Here is a 22,458-nt window from a genome sequence, read left to right as displayed (position 1 = left end):
AAGAAAATGAACAATGTGACCAGGCTTAATAAAGCTTGTGTACACAAGTTTTGGGTTGGCAAAATCTAAATTAGATCAGCTAGAAATCGTAGCAATCTATTAAGTGAAGCTTAGAAAGCATCAAAGGATCCCCTCGGATGGGTCTAGTGGCTAGCGCATGAGGTATTGCCACAATGAGATCTGGGATTCGAATATCGGCAAAGCCGAGGTAAATACCTCCTTTATGTGCTAGTCACTATTCCAAAGACTAGTAGCCGTACGTGATTTACCTCCTCCGTGTTGGCCCTGAACGGGTTGGCGGGGGCGTTGGGGGCGAGCGTATTCGCCTTGTTTGCCACAATTGTGTAATTTTAGATTAATTACACAACAATTTTATATGTAAGGTATTTTATCAAGTATCTGGTATCAAACCTATAAAATTCCATGCATTGTATCAAGTCCTATGAGGAAATACAAACTGTTACTCAGCTTTGGAATAAACTTGGACTACACTAGTGTTGTTTTACATTGCTCTACAATATGGATCAATAGATTTAAAGACAGCATCATAGAACAAACAAAAGGATGAAAAGAAAAGCTGCTTACTTTAGATACTCGTTAAAAAGGAGCCTCAAGTGATTCATCCCAGATGTCACCACTTCCATTGGAGACATCTTCACAGTCTTCTTCCATGGACAATCTGATATATTCTCTATGTGCAAAACGATCCCACTCTGTCAAAGTTGGATTTTCACGTTCCTGAACAATAATAACAAAAAGAGAATGTTAAATTTAGTATTACAGGAAACATTTCAAACTTGAAACTAGTGAAAATGCACAGAAATGCACTAACCTGCCGAATTAGAAATGGATCACGAGTTTCAAATGCCATAAATTTATTCAGATTGAAAAGGATATTAAAAATATTTCCCGAAAGTTTGCTGCCTTTCAAGTCTAGCAGTGTAAAGTAGCTCTCATTCTGCAAAAAATAAATTATAGCTTTTCACTGGTTGGAGGGTCAACCTAATATAAAACATTAGGAAAGCAGATTACCTCAGGTCCAATCATATCAATCATCTGGCACAGAATGTCCTCAAACAGTACAGCTTCTTGCGCCATACATTCCATTCGATGCAGCTGCTCCTCATAGAAAAATTGCATCTCAGTTGAGGTTATAATTCCATTACCATCCAAGTCTATACACTTGAACCTGCAAAACAAGCTCTCATTAAATATTTTACTGATATGGGCATTCAATTGAAACCTGGATCTACAAGAACATTTATTTTCATGATTTAATCACACATGAAGAAACATTAAAGCTGCTAAAATGCCAACAATGCTATATGATACGGCGATTAAGCGGGGGCCTCTGAGCTAGATTAAAGTCAAGAGGATCGGATGATAAGGCAATCAAAGTCAAGGAAAGGTCAACCTTTGAAGTCAACGTAGATGATGACTTCAGCCGAGAGATAGCCGATCAGGCTGTCATGCCGACCGAACTGAGGGTCTGGTTGGACGCTCATCCACGCGACGTTCATGGAGCTTTGATCCAAGTCGGCACTCTGCTGAGCCAACCTTATCCCTGATTCAGAAATAGCACAATGAGTTAGCTCGATTGAGTGGTCTAGCCAACTAGACCACACGTCCGATTGGACTAGCTAGGCACTCGGTCTGTTTAAGCTCTCTGACTCAACTGAAGATGCTAAATGAAGGTCGAGTCATCGACCAAATTCATAAAAGTCGACCGGTACCCCCCGAGAGGGATGGTCGATCAGACTATTCCAGTGACTCAGTCGGTTGGCCAAAGTAAGTTAGTGTGGGCCCCGTAGTCCATCGGCCTCATATTCCTTTTTGACATTTTGTATCATAGAGAACAGAGTGTAAAATACGGCAACAAATAATAATTAAATAATAAGGTTTAATAGACGAAAAACCTTAACGGAATTTTTAGGAATTTATAGAAATTTTCTGGGATTTAATTGGAGCTCGTATGATGTATTTTAAGGGGATAAAATTATAGGCTTTGGAAAAGGTCTGTTGAAAATTCCAATTAAATTGGGAGTTGATTAATTAAATTAACCTAAAGTTAGTTTATTAAACCCTAGGTTTAATTATATAAACCTAACTTCTCCTTTCTCCTCCTTAATTTCCCTCGCCGAACTCCTCTAAGCTCCTACCTCGCGACACCGCCGACTTTTCCCTTCTCTCTCGGTTCCGGCCGCCCCACAGCCCGCTCTCCTCTTCACGCGAGCACCCCAGCCGCTGAGCCACAGCAGACGCCGGCTTCATTCTTCCTCTCACCCGAGCACCGCAGCAGCCGACGTCCTCTCCTCCTCACGCCAACACCGGGACGTCGCGACGAGCCACAGCCGAGCCTTCTTCCCTCCTCCTTGCACGAGCACCGCACAGCCGGCGATCTCGTCTTCCCCGAGCCCTCTCCGAAGCCGTTGGATTTTCCTCTCCACACGCGAGCACCCGAGACTTCGAGCCGTGCCCTAACTGGCCAGGCAAGTATAACCTTCTAAGTAGGTATGGGTTGCAAAGGAGGGATTAGATGTAGGCGTCCCAACCAATTCCGAATGTGTCCTTGATCATCATGGAGTTTTTCCCCAGCTTTGGTTTCTCTATTTCAGATTTGGGAGACGGTGGTTGGTTCATTTTGAAGGTTATTGAGTTATGTCGTAAGGGATTTGAGTTGTTGGAGCAGATTTGGGAGTGTTGAAAGGTTTTGGTCCTTTTGTATTGCTTGACGAAATGCTCTTTTGTATGCTGAATTTAATTACTGGAGTGGAGGCTTCGGTTTGATGATTTTTAGATTTTTTTTTATGATCCTTTAACATACTTTTGTTGGCATTTCTGTTGGGGTTTGGATTGGATGTTGTTCTTGCTTTGTAATGGTTCTGGATTCCAGTGTAGAATTGAAGGAGGTGATTGAGATTTTACTTTGGGTTCTTGACTGGTGATGGTCTCGGGTTACAGGGCAGTTCTGGTGAATTGATGATTGGGCTCTTGTTCGGAGGATTGTGATGCAGTTTTGTGTTGCTGGTTTTTCTGTGTTTACAGATTTCGGACAGAATTTGTTAGGTGGGTTATGGTTTTGCTGCTGTGTAGGTTCTCTGATTATGCAGGAAATGGATTAGGAAAAAGTAATAATGAATCATTATGGTTACAAAATGAGTGGAATGTGCTATTGACTTAGGTGTAATGTAGATAGATTGTGTCTTAAATTAGGGTTTTCTTTAATCAGATTCGGTTATAGGTTAGCCACTTAATTCATGATGGGTTTAGCTAGATGTTGTTTATGAAATTAGCTAAATTGTACATCACGTGATTTGCAGGACGTTGATTCGAGACGAGCGCCACGATGTGGGTTTTAGTCTTATACGATCTACGTATAAAGGCGGGTACTTCTTGCTTTGTTTTCTTCTAGTACTTTGACCTTGGTGCATGAATTATTTTGGATAAGGACTATTTTACCTTGACTCCACTCTTATTTTTCCTGCGCTTGATACTTCCACGCAATCTTTGAGAAATTCGTACCATATCTATACAGTCTCTTGTTATTGTCCATGATCAGTAGCAGATACTAGTTACCATGTTTGTTTGCTTTGACTGTTGCTTATTTATGTACGATATTGAGCATGTTGGCTTCATGTAGCATACCTGTTTCTGCTTATATATATATATATATATGATGACTGCTGCATTGTTCGCATCATGTCATTGCATGCATGCCGCACCCTCGGCCACTCGAGAGAGTGGTAGCTGGAGTTGATGCCGTTTGTCCTGTCCTGCTGCACTCGGCCACTCGTGTGAGTGGTAGCTGGAGTACGAGCAGCAGGGACCCCGTCGCAGATGTAGCTAGTTAGCTACTATGCAACTGTCCCCTCGACCACTTGTGTGAGTGGTAGCTGGAGTGGTGTACAGTCTGTCACTGACCCGACCTCTCGACCATACAGGGGTCATGGTGCAGAGAGGTGGGCGGGAGTGACCATCCGTGCATACGCTGTTATTATATTTGTTTTGGCTGCTGTTGTCTATATATGCTGTTATTGCTTACTTACTGTCGTTGTCCACATATGCTGATATGCTTACTTGTGTTGAGATATGTTCTCGTTGTAGATGTCTAGTCATTGAAAATTGGTATAAACCTTGCTTATTACCTCTATAGTTATGAGCAGTACTGTAGCAGATTAGTATCAGTTCTGACCTACTGTACCTAGCCTAGGATATGGTTTCAGGTATGAGCATTTATTTTGGTTCTATTGTAGTATCTGCTATTCCTTTTATGAGACTGTATACTCTTGGCCTAATTTCTATTTGTACATTATGTTCATGCACTATCTTTCTTACCCGCTGAGTTCCAATACTCACCACCTCGCAAAAATGGTTTTCTTTCGCCAGGTAACCGGTAGATGAGCCATGGATGCTTGGAGAGATGTCGGCTGTCAGTCCCACGTCACACTCGAGGATAGTTTTCTTGTTTGGTTTTAATATTGTTTGGATGGTATGTTGATTTTGTGTTATTTGCTTTTCAATAAGTCGATGTAAATTTTTTTGGAGTCTAGTCTGGTGGTTGCAGACATTTTTGTTAGTGCCGTTGTTAGTTTTACGTTTGTATTATTTTGTGTCTTCCGCTGTGCATGTTTCCAGTCGTGTGGGTTGTTGTTAACCGTGTGGTTGTTTTTATTCATTTATGTCCAGCCAGGTTGGCTGTGTATATTAATTGCGTGGTCATATTATTTCTATTGTGTATATATTCCAGCCGAGTGTGGCTGATGTATATTTTGTATGTAGTAATGCTTCAGATTGTCACCCGTATAGGGGAGATGTTGCCGAAATTTCTTCTGGCAAGGACTCCTCTGGGGGCGTGACACAGAGAATATTCTGCATGTAATCTGCACATTCGAAGCTTCCACCCTGTCAATCGCAGAGATTGCAGATCCATTTTGGGAAGGTGTCAGAACCTCTTTATGGTCTGACTTTTTTGGAAAATGCTTTGAGATTCGTGCATAGACACCACATAGTACTATAAAAAGGGTATGTGATGCTACATTCTTTAGACATGCTTGTAGTTACTGTTTATTCCACTATTCATCTACTCGATCACTAACTTGAGCGTCGAAGGGTTAACGTCAAGATCCCTTCCCTGGCTAACACTCTTTGTGACACATAGGACAGCTTGGAGTCTTCACTTGGTCAACATCCACGTTGCCAGCAAGCCACCTTCATCGATTTCGAACATGATCACTATATCAATAATTCTTCTATTTCGTCACACATGCAGTAACAACAGAGGTGACATAAAGCCAACTAGAGTTTGAATCTTAGATTTCCTTTAATTTCAACTTGATTTAAAGTAAATATTTATTTGATAACAATAACTGCACAACATGAAGGCTAATTATGGGTTTTAGGCATGGGAAAAGTTACCACATCATCTTCGCCAAAATGTCATGTTAATCTCAAGGTCAGCTATGTGACCTTCCATTGATGTGTAATGTTATGTTTCTGGTAACATTCAGATATTTTGAATTTCAATTTTGTTAATTAACTAGGGTTTCTTTGCTCTCCCTGTATCTTACATCATCAGCAAGGCATGATTCGTGTTAGGCATGGACCCACACACCATGGGTTGTGTTAAGCATGGGCAATTTAGTGATGTTAAAGGGCCAGGGACTCACATGCATGGGTTGTGTTAGGCATAGCCTTGCCCCAATAAGGTTAGGTGACACTCGTGCGGCCCTCAGGCCAAGCCTAACTTGCAATATTTTCTATAAAGTTATTACTAGGTTATTAGTATCAAATATTTTTAATAATATTTAATAAAATAATCATTTTAATAATATTTATTTTAAATTTTCTGGAATCTTTACTATTTTTATTAATTTTTTAAAAAAGAATTAAATATAAAAATCAGGCTCATGCCAATAGGGCGGGCCCAACATGACCTGGGCCTTTCAGGAGGTGCTAAAGTCTTAGTATTTTTGTAATTATTATATTTTCTGTGCACCCTTTTGACTAACTATATACCCGGCATATTTTGAGAGGAACTATTATTAAGTTAGGGAGAAGATTATATTCTTTAAAGCACTCTAAAGAAACACAAATTAAGTTACCATTTCTACATCACAGCTCTCAAAAATCACCAGTTCTACATCTTCTTAAGCATGCGTGATCTATAATTTCCATTGTAATCTATTTTATATGATTCCCTGAATTGATTTTTCTATTTTGTGTAATCAGATGGACATTTTATGATATCAATGCTCCATCTTAGAAAACTATCTACTAGATGTTGAGGTCCTACTATATGAGTGTATTATTTTATTTTCTGTGCACTTAAAACTATATACCAAGCAATGCATATCACAAGAGGAACTATTGTAACTTACCAATACTCAAGGCTAGGCTCGGATGACTTATCCTCCTCTGCTAGTATAAAATTCACAAAATCTTCATAGCCCATTTTGCCATCAACTTTACTTTTGAATTTCCTGGGAATCTAGATGAGGAAACAAATTAAGAAAAACAAATACAATTTGTGATAGCTCATATATCTTAGTATCTTAGTAACCTGAATCAACAGAAAAAAAAGGGTAAACCTGCGAAAAAATCCTTTCAACAATTCTGTAGGTCAGTGCATGATTTCCATATTTGATAAGGTTTTCTTTGTCAATAAAGAAATCATGATCTGTATCAAGCTCCCAAAACTTGCAGTAAATCACATAAAAGTGCTCATATGAAAAGTACCTGCAGCCGCAGGAGCAGAACATAGAAGTCATTTTTTCTGTTCATTGTAAAATTAATTCTTATTATCAAGTCTAAAGTAGAAAACAATTAAAAAATTGTTCTTTCTATAAACTACAACAAATTGTGAGTTCACTTAGGGCTCCTGGAAAAAGAAAAGGAAGAACCCAGTGATTAAAGAGAAGGAAAACTGGAAATTTAGTTTATCTAGATGGAAGAAAAGAAAGAGAAAATCTATACAATTTTTCTCACCACTTAAGTACCAAATCAAGCAGAAAAGGAAAGAGAATATGAAGGATGCACCTGACTGCTTGGCAAATTTCTCAACAGATTGTGAATAATTTAATTTAATTTTTAATCTATTCTCCCTTTCCTTCCTTCAAAAGAAACAAGATAAAGAAAAATAATTGTTCTCCCCTCCTCTCTGCTTTCATATCCTTCCTTTTTTCATCCACCTCCAGTTCCCTTTCCCTCCAAGTAAAGGTAGCATTAAGATGATAATATCATCATAGTTAGCCAACGGTTTTGTAAAGGATTTTTGCATTCACTTGACTGCTCTAAAGGATCAGATTCATGTATTCAAGATAGCTTGCAGAAGGTATTGTTTTGGTACAAGTCTCTCATAATTTTCATAACAAGGAAATAAATTCCAGATGAATCACATTGAACAACATAGAGAAATTTGTCTCAAGCAGTATCTGAACAACTTGAACACCATTTGGTAGTAATGGAAATTATAATTGCAAACTAATAACATCAGTAAGAAAATTAGGCATTATTATCCTCAGTTTACAAATGCACAATAACAGATAGTCTATTTTGGCTAAAAATTTCAGAAATAATATTAGCTAACCAATTTATCCATCTTAACAGTAAATGAATGAAATTAATCAGTACAAAGACAGTCTGTGAGCCAGCAATCTAGAAAATGGCCTTTTCTCACTTTCCTCTTATCAAATATAGCATTAGATTTAGATTAGCTAAGGAGATAACTAAAACTATCAAGATAAATCTAGACTTGTATAATCTTCACACAACCCCTTATATGTTGGCAGAAAGATTAGGGAGTACAAGACTAACCCAAGCCCAAAATATGAATTTAATCTGAGGTTTAAATTGAAAACACAAACTATTAGAATTTAGATGCTAGAACACCTAGTCTGATGTCATTTGAACTTTGATTGATCATTCATTCCTAAATTGGTTACTAGGAAATAAAACAATCAAGACACTCATGATAGACAAGTACATCTAATACTCGGTCAATCGAATCTAACAATATAGAAAATTATCAATTCGTAATCCCCCAGTCTGATGCCATTTGACCTTTGATTGATCATTAGACCCAAACATTGAGTTGTTAGGAAAGATACCAATCAAGACATCTATAGTGAATAGACTAGAGCACATCTAAGGTGAAGTCAAAATGATCTATCAAAACCAAAAGTAAACAATTAGTTATTTGTAAGATTACTCAATAATGTGTTCACGTCCTTGTACCACAAACGAATTCTTCGTTCACATTATATGGAGTACAGACAACAGCCATACACTGTATCTGGCCCTTTCTACAATCATGTGTCAATTCCACATCTCACTGAAAGGTTGTTTCAAGATTTATCATGAACCAAGTTTCACTTTTAAGAGATCAAATCCCACAGAGATAGCAGCAAGCATGCAACAATCAACAGATTTAACTGAAGACATATAAAGCTTTTAGAATTTAGAATATTCCATTGATTATAATTGTAGATGCAGGAAACAGTTTGATATGTCTTCTATCAAAAATATAGAAACAAATTACCTTGCAAACATCCTAATTAAATAGTTATATTTATACTAGCTCTGAACAAAGATTTCCTTGAAAGAATGCTAGTTAGTAAACAAAAAAGAAAAGTTTTAGGCCTCGACATGCACCAAGAAGGGAAACATGCACTCCTTTACCAATAATCAGTTAAACACCAATAGTCAATCATGTTATTATAGGTTATTAGAGTCATTGATGTTGGGGTTCTAATTCCACATTGATATTTTAAGTTATATATACACCCCTTTAGATGAAGGGCAATAAATTATTTTCTTTCCCTCAAACTTTACAAATATTCAACTCATATCATATTTCATAGCAAGTGACAAACCCTGAGAAGAATAAACATAAGAAAACAAAATAATTAGGACAGAATTGAAACAATATCAAGATTTCAAGTAAAAAAAGGATGTACAAGAAGTCACCTCAGGACTTTATTAATATCCTCCTCTTCATCAGCATGCTGCATTGCAGCAATTAAATTTCCCCGTTTCAATTCTCTTAGGGTAAGTTGACCATTGCCAGATCTATTCATATAGTAGAAAATTCTGTATATAACAGTTTCAGCTGGAAAGAAGATTGGAGACTCAAAAGAATGAAAAAGCAGATAAAAAAAGACAGAGTAGCTTTGCTTTCTAAAAGTTATAATCAAAGAAGTTGCAGCTGTTTTCTAATGCTAAAAGCAAACATTAAGTTTTCATCATACCAATATTGAACAAACAACACAGACAAGGACAAGTATTTCGAACTATGAGACCAACAATTAACCATTAACAATTACCAGAAATTAAATAGGATGAATTTAGGCCTCCAAAGTTCAAACCAATCCTCCAACAGAATATCAATCAGAAATTACAAGATATCCATCAAAATCCATAGGTTCTCAACGTTTTTCTATACATATGTATTAAATGAAAAGCCACTTAAAAAAGCATATTATTCATTCTTTGATTGTTTAAATTAAGTATAGGTTAATTAGCATATCACAAACTATAGGTTAGTAACAATTATATCTCCAACTTTCAAATATGAAATATCATAACTTTATGCACAAATTTAGACATTTGACAATTTTATTCCAAGGTTAACAATTTGTTAAAAGAATTGATGAAGTAATGACCGCCAAGGAGGAAGTCTATATTATGTTTGAGAGGTGTAATTATCTTATGATTTGTACTATTTATTTTGATAAATATAAATTTACTATTTGAGTACACTTTACTTATGTGTTTGAATGGTCTTAAACTCATTTAATGAATGTCCGTAATACGATTCATAGTATGAGAGAACTGGATCACAACTAGTGAGAATATCTACATGTGTAATTATGAAAGTATTGAAGCATTCCCTAGTCAATAAATTGATGTATTCGGACATCATCAATTTTGTGAAACTAGCATGAATTATATTCCTTGGTCTAACCAAACGGCTGTTACTCACTAGCTAGAGACATTGGGATGTCGAGAGTTAAACGTGAATGCTAGTTATGCTAACTAGTTCATTGGAGTGTCCTGTTGTAAGCTTTCATATGGTTCTCTACATATATGGATATGTCTATGAAGTACTTATCACAACTCGAGTGCAAGTTTCCTTCGAATTGAGGTATTCAAGTTATCTTGGTCATGGAGGCTTATACTTTGACATCTCAAGCAAAGCATCTCCTTGGAAATGTGAACACAAGATGATTGAGTATAAGTTGAAGTGTTAAAGGTGTTTGGATAGCCCACATAAGATTCACCACTTCTTGTGAGGAAACGTATACCCTATGGCCACTTATCATGACTATTACTCAAAGTCTTTGCAAAGCATCACATGTTAAGAGTATGAGACTCTTAAACACATATAGGAATAATTTGAATCCACAGGACGAGGAAATATTAAGCTAGGTGTGACGTAGTCGGTCTAGTAGGGACAGACACATAGACCATATCTTAAACCAAGTGGGCATAGACGAGTGAAAGGAACAAAGAACGACTCACTAGCTGTTGAAGGGTTTAGAACTAGTTTTGGAATCAACTGTAATTTTTCAATTAATTGGGGATAATAATATACTACTAGGTGTCATTCATGATTAATCCGTAATTAAATAATTAAGTATAGACGGTCAAGATAAATCGAGAAACTATTGGGTCACATGCACTACGAGTATCTAAAAGACATAAAATAAGTTTGAGAATTCAATTTTCAGTTCAAGAGATAAGATATTTGGTTGGACCAGACAAAGGACAAATATAGAAGATATTTTGTCGGAACGGAAGCACAGATGGGTCATATCTCTGATGGAAAAGTTAGACCCTATTTGGTTTAATAATAAACCAAAGTGGTTTGGTTTAAACCAAGTTGATCTGTTTGTGAACCAAACCAAGAGGTTAATGGGTCAAATTTTAGTTAAGGAATTTGGACCAGGTTTGAACTTTTTAATCCAACTCATCAAGAGAAACTATATAATGATATAGTAGGGAGAAATTTGTAAGAGAATTTCATAATTCATTCGTTTAGATTTTTAGAAAACCTAATCTCCCTCTATCTCTCCTCTCCTCTACTCTCCTCTCCTCCGCCCACCTCAAGCCAAGAGAAAGAATTTTTTTTCCTCAAGCTTTTGCTTCTTCTTCTTTCTCTTGGATCACATCACCTCCACACTTGGCTAGTCCTAATGGGAGGCGAACCTTGATGCTTAGTTGTCTTGAAGAACTCGGCATAGATACGAATAGAGGCGAAGTTCGTGAACATTGTTAAAATTGATGCCCTTTTCTCTACGTATCATCCGTAAAGTACGCCTAGAATAATTGTTATTCTTAAATTTTTGTTTTACAATTATGTCTGCATGATTGTATCCTATATACGTGTGGTGTGTGTTGTAATAAAATAATTTTATTATCGTATTTTTGCTTCCGCGGAATGTTTTGCGAAACATGTTAAGCACACACTGCATCGGGCATATTCCAATAGTGGTATCAAAATATGATCGTGCTTCAACATGATCGTAAATTATTTTACGAGTCATACTTGGACATAGACTAATTTTTGGAATTTTTTCTATTTTATTAAAAACAAATTATCTTTTTGGCAAATTTTCTAATTTGTTAGGAAATTCCAATTTTGAAAAGATTATGAAATAATTTTGAAAATTTCATTTTGAAAATATTCTAGAAATAATTTAGAAAATTTTAATTTAAAAGATTCTGAATTCTTAAAAATTTCTATTTTTGGAAAGTTTCCTAATTTGAAATTCCAATTTAAAAAAATCTAAAATTAGGAAATTTGATTTTGAAAATATTCTATAAATTAATTTCTGAAATTTTTCTTATTTTTATTACGAATTTTTATTTTGAAAAGTTTCCTAATTTATTAAGAAATTCCAATTTTGAAATAATTTAGGAAATTTTATTTTGAAAATATTCTATAAATTAATTTCTGAATTTTTTTTCATATTTTTTTTTAGAAAGTTTCCTAATTTGTTAAGAAATTCTGTAAATTAATTTCTGAAATTTTTCCTATTTTTATTACAAATTTTCATTTTATTTTATAAAGCTTCCTAATTTATTAAGAAATTCTAATTTTGAAAAATTCTAAAATAATTTAAAAATTTTCAATTTAAAAATATACTGTAATAATTTAAAAAATTAAATTGAAAAGATTCTGAATTAATTAAGAAATTTTATTTTTGAAAAAATTTTAGAAATTCTAATTTTGAAACATTTCTAAAATAATTTAGAAAAAATCTAAATATAAAATATTCTGAATTAATTAAAAAATTCTAATCATAAATTTCCTAATTTGTTTGGCAATTTGAAATTAAGAAATTGTTTCCTAATTGATTAGATTTTCTTAACTGAGAATAATTTCCTCAATAAAATATGTAATTAAAATTTAAAAATTTACTTTTAAATTTAATTATAGGAATCTTGACTTATGGAAATCAGATGTTTAATCATCTTTGATTTACGAATAATATTATAACAACTATGACATAATTATGCTAGGTCATGTCATATATCATATATCATATATCATATAGATGCATTAATCAATTTTAATTTTATGCCATGATTAGATGTAATTATATCATGCGTGGGTGATGTCATGTCATCATATTTGTGATGCGTGTGATGTCATATAGATAGATCATATATATGATGACGTTAAGACCTAAATCCCTTACAAAATATTAAAATTTACACCTTCCGTTAATATGGTTAGAACCATACTTTGATTACTTGTTTGAGTTCGCGTACCAAAGTCAAGCTCAACCTAATATTAAACATGTTCGAACCATTGAGATACGATCTCATGATTAATGGATTGGTTTTAATTTAAAGCGTAATTTGTTGTGTCAAAGCCAAGGTTACGTGGATAAATGTGAAGTTGAATTGTATGCATTTGATGTATACTTGTTAATGAGTTAGTAACTTAATATTTATGCAAATATCAATTGGTTGATAGCATAATATGATAGTTGCATATACACAATATGTAATCGGTATATTTGATACCTACCACTGCAGCTAAGAATGACACGTTGTGCCAAAGCCAAGGTTGTTCTATCAAAAGTGGATATCAACCCACTTGGAGAAAAACCTACCATCTCCTGTTTTCATAAGTAATGGCTCTTGAATTCGAAAAATAAGCAGGAATTTTATCATATGTAAATTGTGTACATAGTAAAATTATCTCTCTCACGTATTCTCGTTTTTGTATTTCTAAATTAATCATTAATTATGACAATTTTGAATTTACGTTCGTTAATGGACTTGAATAAACTGATTGGCTGAATTTCTTAGACCGATTTTGAAACATAAGAATTGTTCTCATGGCTGAGAAACTAGTGTATGTCCTTGAAAAGACACTTCCCACAAATATAACAAGACCAGACCAGATATTGGCCTTTGAAAAGCAAATGGATGATCTGAGCTTACGAGTTGCATTATGCTGGCCTCAATGTCTCCTGAACTACAAAAACAACATGAGCATATATATGCTTATACAATGGTTTTTCACCTGCATAAGCTATTTGATGAGCAAGCTAAATCCGAGCGGTTCGAGGTCACCAAGCTACTCTTTTGCTCTAAGATGCAGGAGGGTTCATCTGCAGTACAATTTGTGCTACAGATGAATGGTTACATTGAGCATTTTGAATCACTTGGATTTGCATTGGATCTTGAATTAAGCATGGACTTAATTCTACACAATTTACCAGCTAGCTATTCACAGTTTGTGATTAACTTGCGGATAAACTGCATTGAAAATCCACAATTCCAGAGTTGATCAACAGTAGAACCGGCAACAAAAGGCTCACACCATCATTGTGGTAAGATGGGATGGCGAAGAAACCATAAGATTTATCTTGATCCTGTGAAGAAGAAGGCATCTAATGTCTCATCTGCTTTAGGTATTTTCGTTATTGATTGTCATGTTATTTCCTCCACTTAGATATTGGATATCGGGTGTGACATATATATATATGTAATAAGATACAGGGGCTAAGGAATAGCAGAAAACTCGTCAAAGGAGAAACAAATCTACAAGTTGACAATGGAGCAAAGGTTACGACTATCGCCATCGAAACATATTTGTTGAAGTTTCCTAGTAGACTTGTCTTAGAACTAGATAATAGTTATTTCATTCCTGCACTAATAAAGAACATTGTTTCTATTTTTTGTTTAAATAGAAAAGATTTCCATTTGACTTTTAGTAAAAACTTTGTTATATAACTTAGAATGATGTTTTTTATGGTACAAAAACTTTATACAATGGCATTTACACATTAGATATATCCGACGACGTATTCAATATCAAAACGAGCAACAAACGTGCTCAAAAAGATGATCAATGATTCTGTCCGAAATCGGGAAGGTGGAAAGTTGGGGATGTGGCGGTTTCGCTGACCGGCTGTAGACCTCGCTCTGCTCTACAAAACAAGTAACGTTAGTGTCGAGCCAGGAAAGGGTCCCGGCGTTGGCCCTCTGACGCTCAAGTCAATCATCGGAACAGTGGAAGAAAGCGGAGCAACAGTAACTCTAGCGCAAATAATGAATCTCGCGTACCTCTGCCGGTGATGGACCCCCTTTATATAGAGTCCTGGTGGGCAATGTGCACGCTTCTCGAGACATGGACACGTTCTCCAATATGTCCTATGAAAGGACCTGTCAGGAAAATACCTCTGACATCATACTTTAATAGCATATCCCTGACAATGCAGTAGAACCTTTCGCCGTACGATCTGCCTATCGACAATGCCTCGTGTCAGCGGCACTATCTCCCATAAAAATATTGAGAGATACTATAGTAGTCACGTTGTTTGGCCTCCCCACTCGGCCTGGACTCCTCCGCTCTGTTAGTCTCAGTTGCTCTTCCCTACAGTGGCTGTAGTAACATGCCCTCTCCCGTTCGGATAAGCTATTCGGTCTCCTCAGTGTCCCGCTGCTCCACATTGAACGTCAGATTACTTTATCATATTATCCCCGAGCTAGACGGATGGTCCGCTTGGACATATATACCGTCAGTCGAGCAATGAATGCCCCGACCGACCGTTACAATTGTCCTCCGTTCGGCCCTTTGGCATCCTGGCGTTGACCACCCTGACTTTGACCTCCACTTTGACAGTTAGCCCTGTGCCAGGTGGGCCTCTCTATATCGTCGCATCAATGAATTAACCTCCTACTCATGGCATTGTCGCCTTGGCCATATAAACAAAAAACGCATGTCCGAATTGCAAAGACTTACAATTCTGGAATAATTTGAATTAAATTCATTTGATACATGTGATTCATGTTTAAAAGACAAGATGACAAAATTACCTTTTACTGGAAAGGGTGAACTAGTCAACGAGTTATTTGGTCACATACATATCGATGTATGTGGACCAATGTCAACTCATGTACTAGGAGATTCTAGATATTTCATTACCTTTATTGATGACTATTCGCCCCCAGGGCGTAGCGCAGACAGTGGGCGCATGACATCTCTGGCGTAATAGTCAGGGGACGATTCTCAGGAACTGACGACCTAGGGTTTACCCCACCATGTGCCTATGGTCTGCGTACCTGCATGTACCTCTCTTCATATCCGTGGGGTCGGCACTAGGGGGACCGCTAAGGTAGCGGATCAACCTTTTTTTATTGATGACTATTCACGATTTAGTTATGTGTATCTTATAAAATACAAGTCTGAAACCTTTGAAAAGTTCAAAGAATTCAAAAATGAAGTAACGAAACAACTTGGTAAAAGCATTAAGATATTCAGTCTGATGAGGTGGTGAATACTTATGCTAAGAGTTTCAAGATTATCTAAGGGACAATGGAATATTGTCTCAATGGACTCCGTCTTATACGCCACAACATAATAGTGTATCTGAAAGACGAAACCGAACTTTGTTGGATATGGTTAGGTCAATAATGAATCATGCACGTCTTCCCAAATCCTTTTAGGGTTATGCGCTAGAGACAGTTGTTCACTTGCTAAACAAAGTCCCGACTAAGGCAATCGCTACTACTCCATATGAAATATGGGCTAGTAAGAAACCTCATTTATCTCATTTGAAGATATGGGGTTCCTGCTTATGTGAAGAGAAGCTAGATGCTAAGTCTGATAAGTGTCAATTTGTTAGCTACCCTAAGAAAACAAAGGATTACCAATTCTATAATCCATTGAAACAAAAAGTGTTTATTTCAAGGCATGCGACATTCCTAGAGAAAGAGTTTTTCTTACAGGAAACAAGTGGGAGTATGGTTGAACTTGATGAAGTTTAAGAGACTTCAATAGACACTGAAGAGATGTCTAATCAAGAACCACAACCGATTACTCATAATGATGAACAATCGGTTGAACCTATGGTAACACAACTTCCTCGTAAATGTCGTAGGACACGTAATATTCCTAATAGATATGTATTTCTCATAAGTGAATCGAATGGCGTATTACTCATTGAGGATGAAGAACCTACTGATTATGAAGAGGTTATTGTTAGGATCCTTCGTACGGCTAGAGAGGGGGGTGTGAATAGCCGACCCCAATCTTTCTCGTTTCTTCCTACGATTAGGTTAGTGCAGCGGAAATACAACGTAGAAAGAAAACAGGAGAAGAAAGACAAACCATATAACGAGGTTCGGAGATGAACTCCTACTCCTCGGCGTGTCCGTAAGGTGGACGAAGCCTACCAATCCGTCGGTGGATGAGTCCCCGGAAACCCGGCTAATAGATACTCCTTGTGGGTGGAGAAACCTCACCACAATCTTTGCAACAGCAATAGGAGTACAAATAGGAACAAGAAAACAAGAACAGAAGTGTAAACAACACTTGCTTGCCTTCTTGAAGCTAGAAAACCAGCAACAGGAAGAAGCTCACGCGAAGCTTTAGCACCCAACGAGCTCAACAAAGCTCAGCAGGAAGAAGAAGCAGAAGCTTCAGGCAGGAGAGAACTTCCAGAAGGAAGAAGAAGTAGCTAAAGGAGAGGCTTCACCGAAGTCCTGTAGCCCTCTTTTATACCTGCGAAGAAGAAGAGCAGAGAACTAGCCGTTGCTACGCAACGGCTAGAACCTGGACCGATCAGGCTTCAGCCTGATCGGTCTGGGGCTTGCCTGATCGGTCGTGGGGACCGATCAGGCCCTGTGCTGATCGGTCCCCAGAACGATCCCAGCTCTCCCAGCTCTCTCAGCCGCGAGCGCACTCGTCTCCTGATCGGTCGTGGAGACCGATCAGGCATACACCTGATCGGTCCCTGGACCGATCAGGAGCTTCTTTCTTCACTTCTGATCGTCACCTGATCGGTTCAGGGACCGATCAGTAACTCCACAGTATGCTACTGAGTGGAATCTGATCGGTCTGGTGAAGGGGACCGATCAGGCCCTGTGCTGATCGGTCCCCAGACCGATCCCAGCTCTCCCAGCTCTCTCAGCCGTGAGCGCACTCGTCTCCTGATCGGTCGTGGAGATCGATCAGGCATACACCTGATCGGTCCCTGGACCGATCAGGAGCTTCTTTCTTCACTTCTGATCGTCACCTGATCGGTTCAGGGACCGATCAGGAACTCCACAGTATGCTACTGAGTGGAATCTGATCGGTCACCAGACCGATCAGGAAACACTGAGTTTCACTGGATCGGTCTGCAGACCGATCCAACTCCTAGGTTTAGAGTGCCCTCTCTAACCTAGTTCGGAGAACGAGCTACCGAGCCCTCTCCGACTCCATATGCCAAGCTTCACTCACTTGGACTTCTCAACACCAGATGTCCGATCACCCTTGATCTATCTGGATTTTCCCTTGCCCGGCTTCACTCACCAGGACTTTCCACCTGGCTTCACTCACCAGGATTTCCACACTGCCTAACATCCCAGTTAGGTCTTTCCCTCGTGCCAAGCTCCCTGCTTGGACTTCTCCGTGCCAAGTCTCCATACTTGGACTTTTCTAGTGCCAAGTCTCCATACTTGGACTTTTCCCGTGCCAAGTCTCCATACTTGGACTTTTCCCGTGCCAAGTCTCCATACTTGGACTTTTCCAGTGCCAAGTCTCCATACTTGGACTTTTCCGTTGCCAAGTCTCCATACTTGGACTTTTCCAGTGCCAAGTCTCCATACTTGGACTTTTCCAGTGCCAAGTCTCCATACTTGGACTCTTTCCCGAATCAGGTCAACCAGGTCAACCTTGACCTACGGTTGACCCAATAATCTCCCAAACATCTATTCTTGTCCCATATCAAGAATAGAACTTCTCTTGCGAGTGTCAAACATCAACATGCAACTCAACTAGGTCAACCTTGACCTAAGGTTGCACCGACAATCTTCCCAAGTCAAACATCAAAATACAACTCGAGTCAAGTCACCTCGAGTCAGGTCAACCAGGTCAACCTTGACCTAGGTTGCACCAACAGTTATAATATGTTCAGAAAGGGACAAGTGACTTACAACCATGAAGTCGAAGTTTGAAGAGGAGCCTTGGCGCAACGGTAAAGTTGTTGCTTTGTGACCTAAACGGGTTCGAATCATGGAAACAGTCTCTTGCAAAAAACAGGGTAAGGCTGTGTACAATGGATCCTTCCCCGAGACCCCGAATAGCGAAAGCTTCGTGCACCGGCTGCTCTTAAAACCAAATTTAGAACTTGGTGGACCCACCTCAAGGCATTACGTCTATTGGGTGCAAGTGGATTTTTAAGAAGAAAACTAACATGGATGGTAATATAATTACCTACAAAGCAAGATTGGTGGCAAAGGGATATCGTCAAATGCAAGGAATTGACTATGCTTAAATCCATTCGAATACTCCTGGCCATATCAGCTCATTATGATTATGAGATATGGCAGATGGATATGAAAACAATTTTCCTTAATGGAAACCTACTTGAGGACGTATATATGATACAACACGAGGATTCACATCTGTTGACAAAAATAAAGTATGCAAGCATCAACGATCCATTTACGGACTGAAGCAAGCATTAGGAGTTGAAATATCTATTTTGATGAGGCAATCAAAGAGTTTGATTTCTCACAAAATCCAGACGAACCTTGTGTATATCAAAAGGTTAGTGAGAATATAATCGTATTCTTAATATTATATATTGATGATATATTACTCATAGGAAACGATGTGTCATTTTTATAGTTAGTTAAAATTCGGTTGTTCAAGAGATTCTCCATAAAAGACGTGAGAGAAATAACTTACATCCTCGAGAAGTAGATATATAAAGATAGATCGAAAAGGTTGCTTGGTCTTTCACAGTTTACGTATATAGGCGGAGTGCTAAAACGGTTTAGCATGTTTGAATCCAAGAAAAGTTTCATACCCATGAGGCATGGAATTCACTTTTCAAAATATATGTGCCCACGCTCAAAAGATGAGAGAATTTGCATGAACAAGATTCCCTATGCATCGGCGATAGAATCTATCATGTATGTTATATTATGTACAGGGCTTGATGTATCATACGCTTTAAGTGTCACAAGCAAATACCAATTCATTAGACGGCTGTCAAGACAATCCTTAAGTACTTAAAAAAAACTAAGGATATGTTCTTGGTATATAGAGATGGTGATATGGTTATACGCGGATATACAGATGCTAGCTTCCAGACCGACAAAGATGACTCCGAGTCCTAGTCTAGATACATATTCACATTGAACGAAGACGTAGTTCACTGAAAAAGTTCCAAACAAGACACCATAGCAGATTCTACCTATGAGGCGGAAAACATTGCAGCTTCGGAAGCAACAAAGGAAACGGTTTGAATCAAGAAGTTCATCATTGAACTAGGAGTGGTTCCAACCATTGTTGAAGCATTACCCGTTTACTGCAACACACTAGAGCCATTGCGCAAGCAAAGGAACTCAAGTCTCACTAATAATCCAAACATGTGGATCGCCGCTATCATCTGATCAGGGAGATCATCAGTAGGAAAGAAACACAATTCGAGAAAATTCCTACTTAAAGGAACTTGGCGGATCCTTTGACAAAGGCTTTACCATAAAGCAAGTTTGAGAGTCACATCCAAGTTTATGATTTAAGACACCTTGGCAATTGGCATTAGGCCAAGTAGGAGTATGCTATGTTTGAGAGTTGTCCTAAGACAAGCGTCTTATGATTTGTACTATTTATTTTGATAGATATAGATTCACTGTCTAAGTGCACTTTACTTATGTATTTAAATGATCTTAAACTCATTTACTAAATGTCTGCAATACGATTCATAGCTCACAACTAGTGAATCTCTATATGTGTAATTATGAAAGTATTGAAACATTCCCTAATCAATAATTTGATATATTCGGACATCATCAATTCTGTGAAACTAGCATGGATTATACTCCTTAGTTTAATCAAGCAATTGTTACCCACTAGCTGGAGACATTGGGATGTCGAGAGTTAAACGTAGATGCTAGTTATGGTAACTAGTTCATTGGAGTGACTAGCTGTAAGTCTTCATATGGTTCTCTACATATATAGATATGTCTATAAAGTACTTACTGTAGCTCGAGGCAAGTTTCCTTCGACTTGAGGAATTCAAGTCACCATGGTCATGGAGACTTATATTTTGACATCTTAAGCAAAACATCTCCTTGGAGATGTGAGCATGAAATGATTGAGTATAAGTCGAAGTACCCGAAGGTGTTTGGATTGCCCACAAAGGATTAACCGCTCCTTGCGAGAAGACATATAGCCTATGGCCACTTGTCGGAATTATTACTCAAAGACTTTGCAAAGCATCACATGTTAAGAGAATGAGACTTTTAGACACATAAGAGTAATTTGAATCAACAGGACAAGGAAGTATTACTTGAACTAAGTGTGACATAGTCAGTCTAGTGGGGATAGATACATAGATCATATCTTGAACCAAGTGGGTAAAAAACGAATAAAAGGAACAAAGAACAACTCACTAGCTGTCGAAGAAGAGTTCAGAACTAGTCCTAGAATCAACTGTAATTTTTTGATTAATTGGGATCATGATATACTACTAGGTGTCACTCATGATTAATCCATAATTAAATAGTTAATTATAGACGACCAAGATAAAGCGGGAATCTATTGGGTCATTATGACTATCTAAAAGATATAAAATAAATTTGAGAATTCGATTTTCAGATCAAGAGATAAGATATTTGGTTGGACCAGACAAAGGGCAAATATGAAAGATATTTTGTCGAAATGGAAGCGCGGATGAATCACATCTCTTATGGAAGAGTTAGACCCTATTTGGTTTAGTAATTAACCAAATTGGCTTGGTTTAAACCAAGTTGGTTTGTTTGTGAACCAAACGAAAAGGTTAATGGGTCAAATTTTGGTTAAGAAATTTGGGTCGGATTTGGACTTTTTAACCCAACTCATCAAGAAAAACTATATAATGATATAGTAGGGAGAAATTTGTAAGAGAAGTTCATTATTCATTGGTTTAGATTTTTAGAAAACCTAGTATCCCTCTCTCCTCTCCTCTCCTCTCCTCTCCTCTCTCTTCCGCCGCCCACCTCAAGCCAAGAGGAAAAAAATTTTCTTCCTCAAGCTTTTACTTTTCTCTCGGATCGCACTGCCTCCACGCTTGGCTAGTACCAATCAGAGGCGAACCTTGTTGCTCACCGGAGTTGTCTTGAAGAACTCGGCGTAGGTACGAATAGAGGCGAAGTTTGTGGACGTCGCTAAAATTGATGTCCTTTTCCCTACGCATCATTCGTAAAGTATACCTAGAATAATTATTATTCTTAAATTTTTATTTTACGATTATGTATGCATGATTGTATCCTGCATGTGTGTAGTGTGTGTTGTGATAAAATAGTTTTATTGTCATATTTTTCTTCCGCTGCATGTTTTGCGAAACGCGTTAAGCACACACCGCATCAGGCATATCCCAACAGTCTACCTGTCTACATGCTCGTTGGCAGAATATGATGCCAAGTTATATTTAAAAACTCAAGAGAAATAAGTCATACTAGCCTCTCCTACATTCAATCTTACATATAATATGACCTTGGTACTTCACTACTGTTAACAATTAAAAAGTGATACAGGCTTGAAGGATAATATCATATAAAACTACTACCTCAGCAATTAACCAATACTTCACAAATACTAAATTTAAGGATAAAATCATAATACTTGTTGAAGATCCTGTATAAATTGTTAAATTGACATCTGAGGATAAAATTTATATGTTTACCAAGTAACCATGGTTTCAAAAACTGGTTGCCTGAGAGTTTCCAATAGGGGACTGTAAGCATACAGCAAATCTGATACTGAATATGTGGTTAGCTTTAAAATGCAGGACAAGGCGACCGTACATGCAGACATCCAACCAATTGAAATTGTCATTCACTTCAATGGATATGAATTGAACCAAACAAATAAAGCTTTTGGTCGAGGTTGAGAATTATTTCGATTGGTAATAACAAGATCCCTATGGAACCAATCCAATTTGCCAAAATGAAGCTCAAACATGG

At 37.5% G+C, this 22,458-nt stretch overlaps 1 protein-coding gene across 2 annotated transcripts in view; it reads right to left on the bottom strand.

Annotated features, from left to right (window-relative positions):
* LOC121985668 (serine/threonine protein phosphatase 2A regulatory subunit B''beta-like) overlaps positions 1-22,458 on the bottom strand; it is a 36,176-nt gene that overhangs the window by 743 nt on the left and 12,975 nt on the right. For both annotated transcript variants that reach the window (XM_042539267.1, XM_042539268.1), the window contains 6 exons: positions 8,965-9,106; positions 6,588-6,735; positions 6,378-6,487; positions 1,033-1,189; positions 833-958; positions 586-738 (listed from right to left, as the gene is read on the bottom strand). In XM_042539267.1, the coding sequence (XP_042395201.1) occupies positions 598-738; positions 833-958; positions 1,033-1,189; positions 6,378-6,487; positions 6,588-6,735; positions 8,965-9,106 (824 nt within the window). In that variant the 3' untranslated portion in view covers positions 586-597. The remainder of the gene's footprint in view (positions 1-585; positions 739-832; positions 959-1,032; positions 1,190-6,377; positions 6,488-6,587; positions 6,736-8,964; positions 9,107-22,458) is intronic.

This window comes from Zingiber officinale, chromosome 5B (assembly GCF_018446385.1).
Source record: "Zingiber officinale cultivar Zhangliang chromosome 5B, Zo_v1.1, whole genome shotgun sequence".
Classification (NCBI taxonomy): Eukaryota; Viridiplantae; Streptophyta; class Magnoliopsida; order Zingiberales; family Zingiberaceae; genus Zingiber; species Zingiber officinale.
Note: the sequence above shows the minus strand (reverse complement) of the source record. Positions and strands in the feature narration are given on the sequence as shown.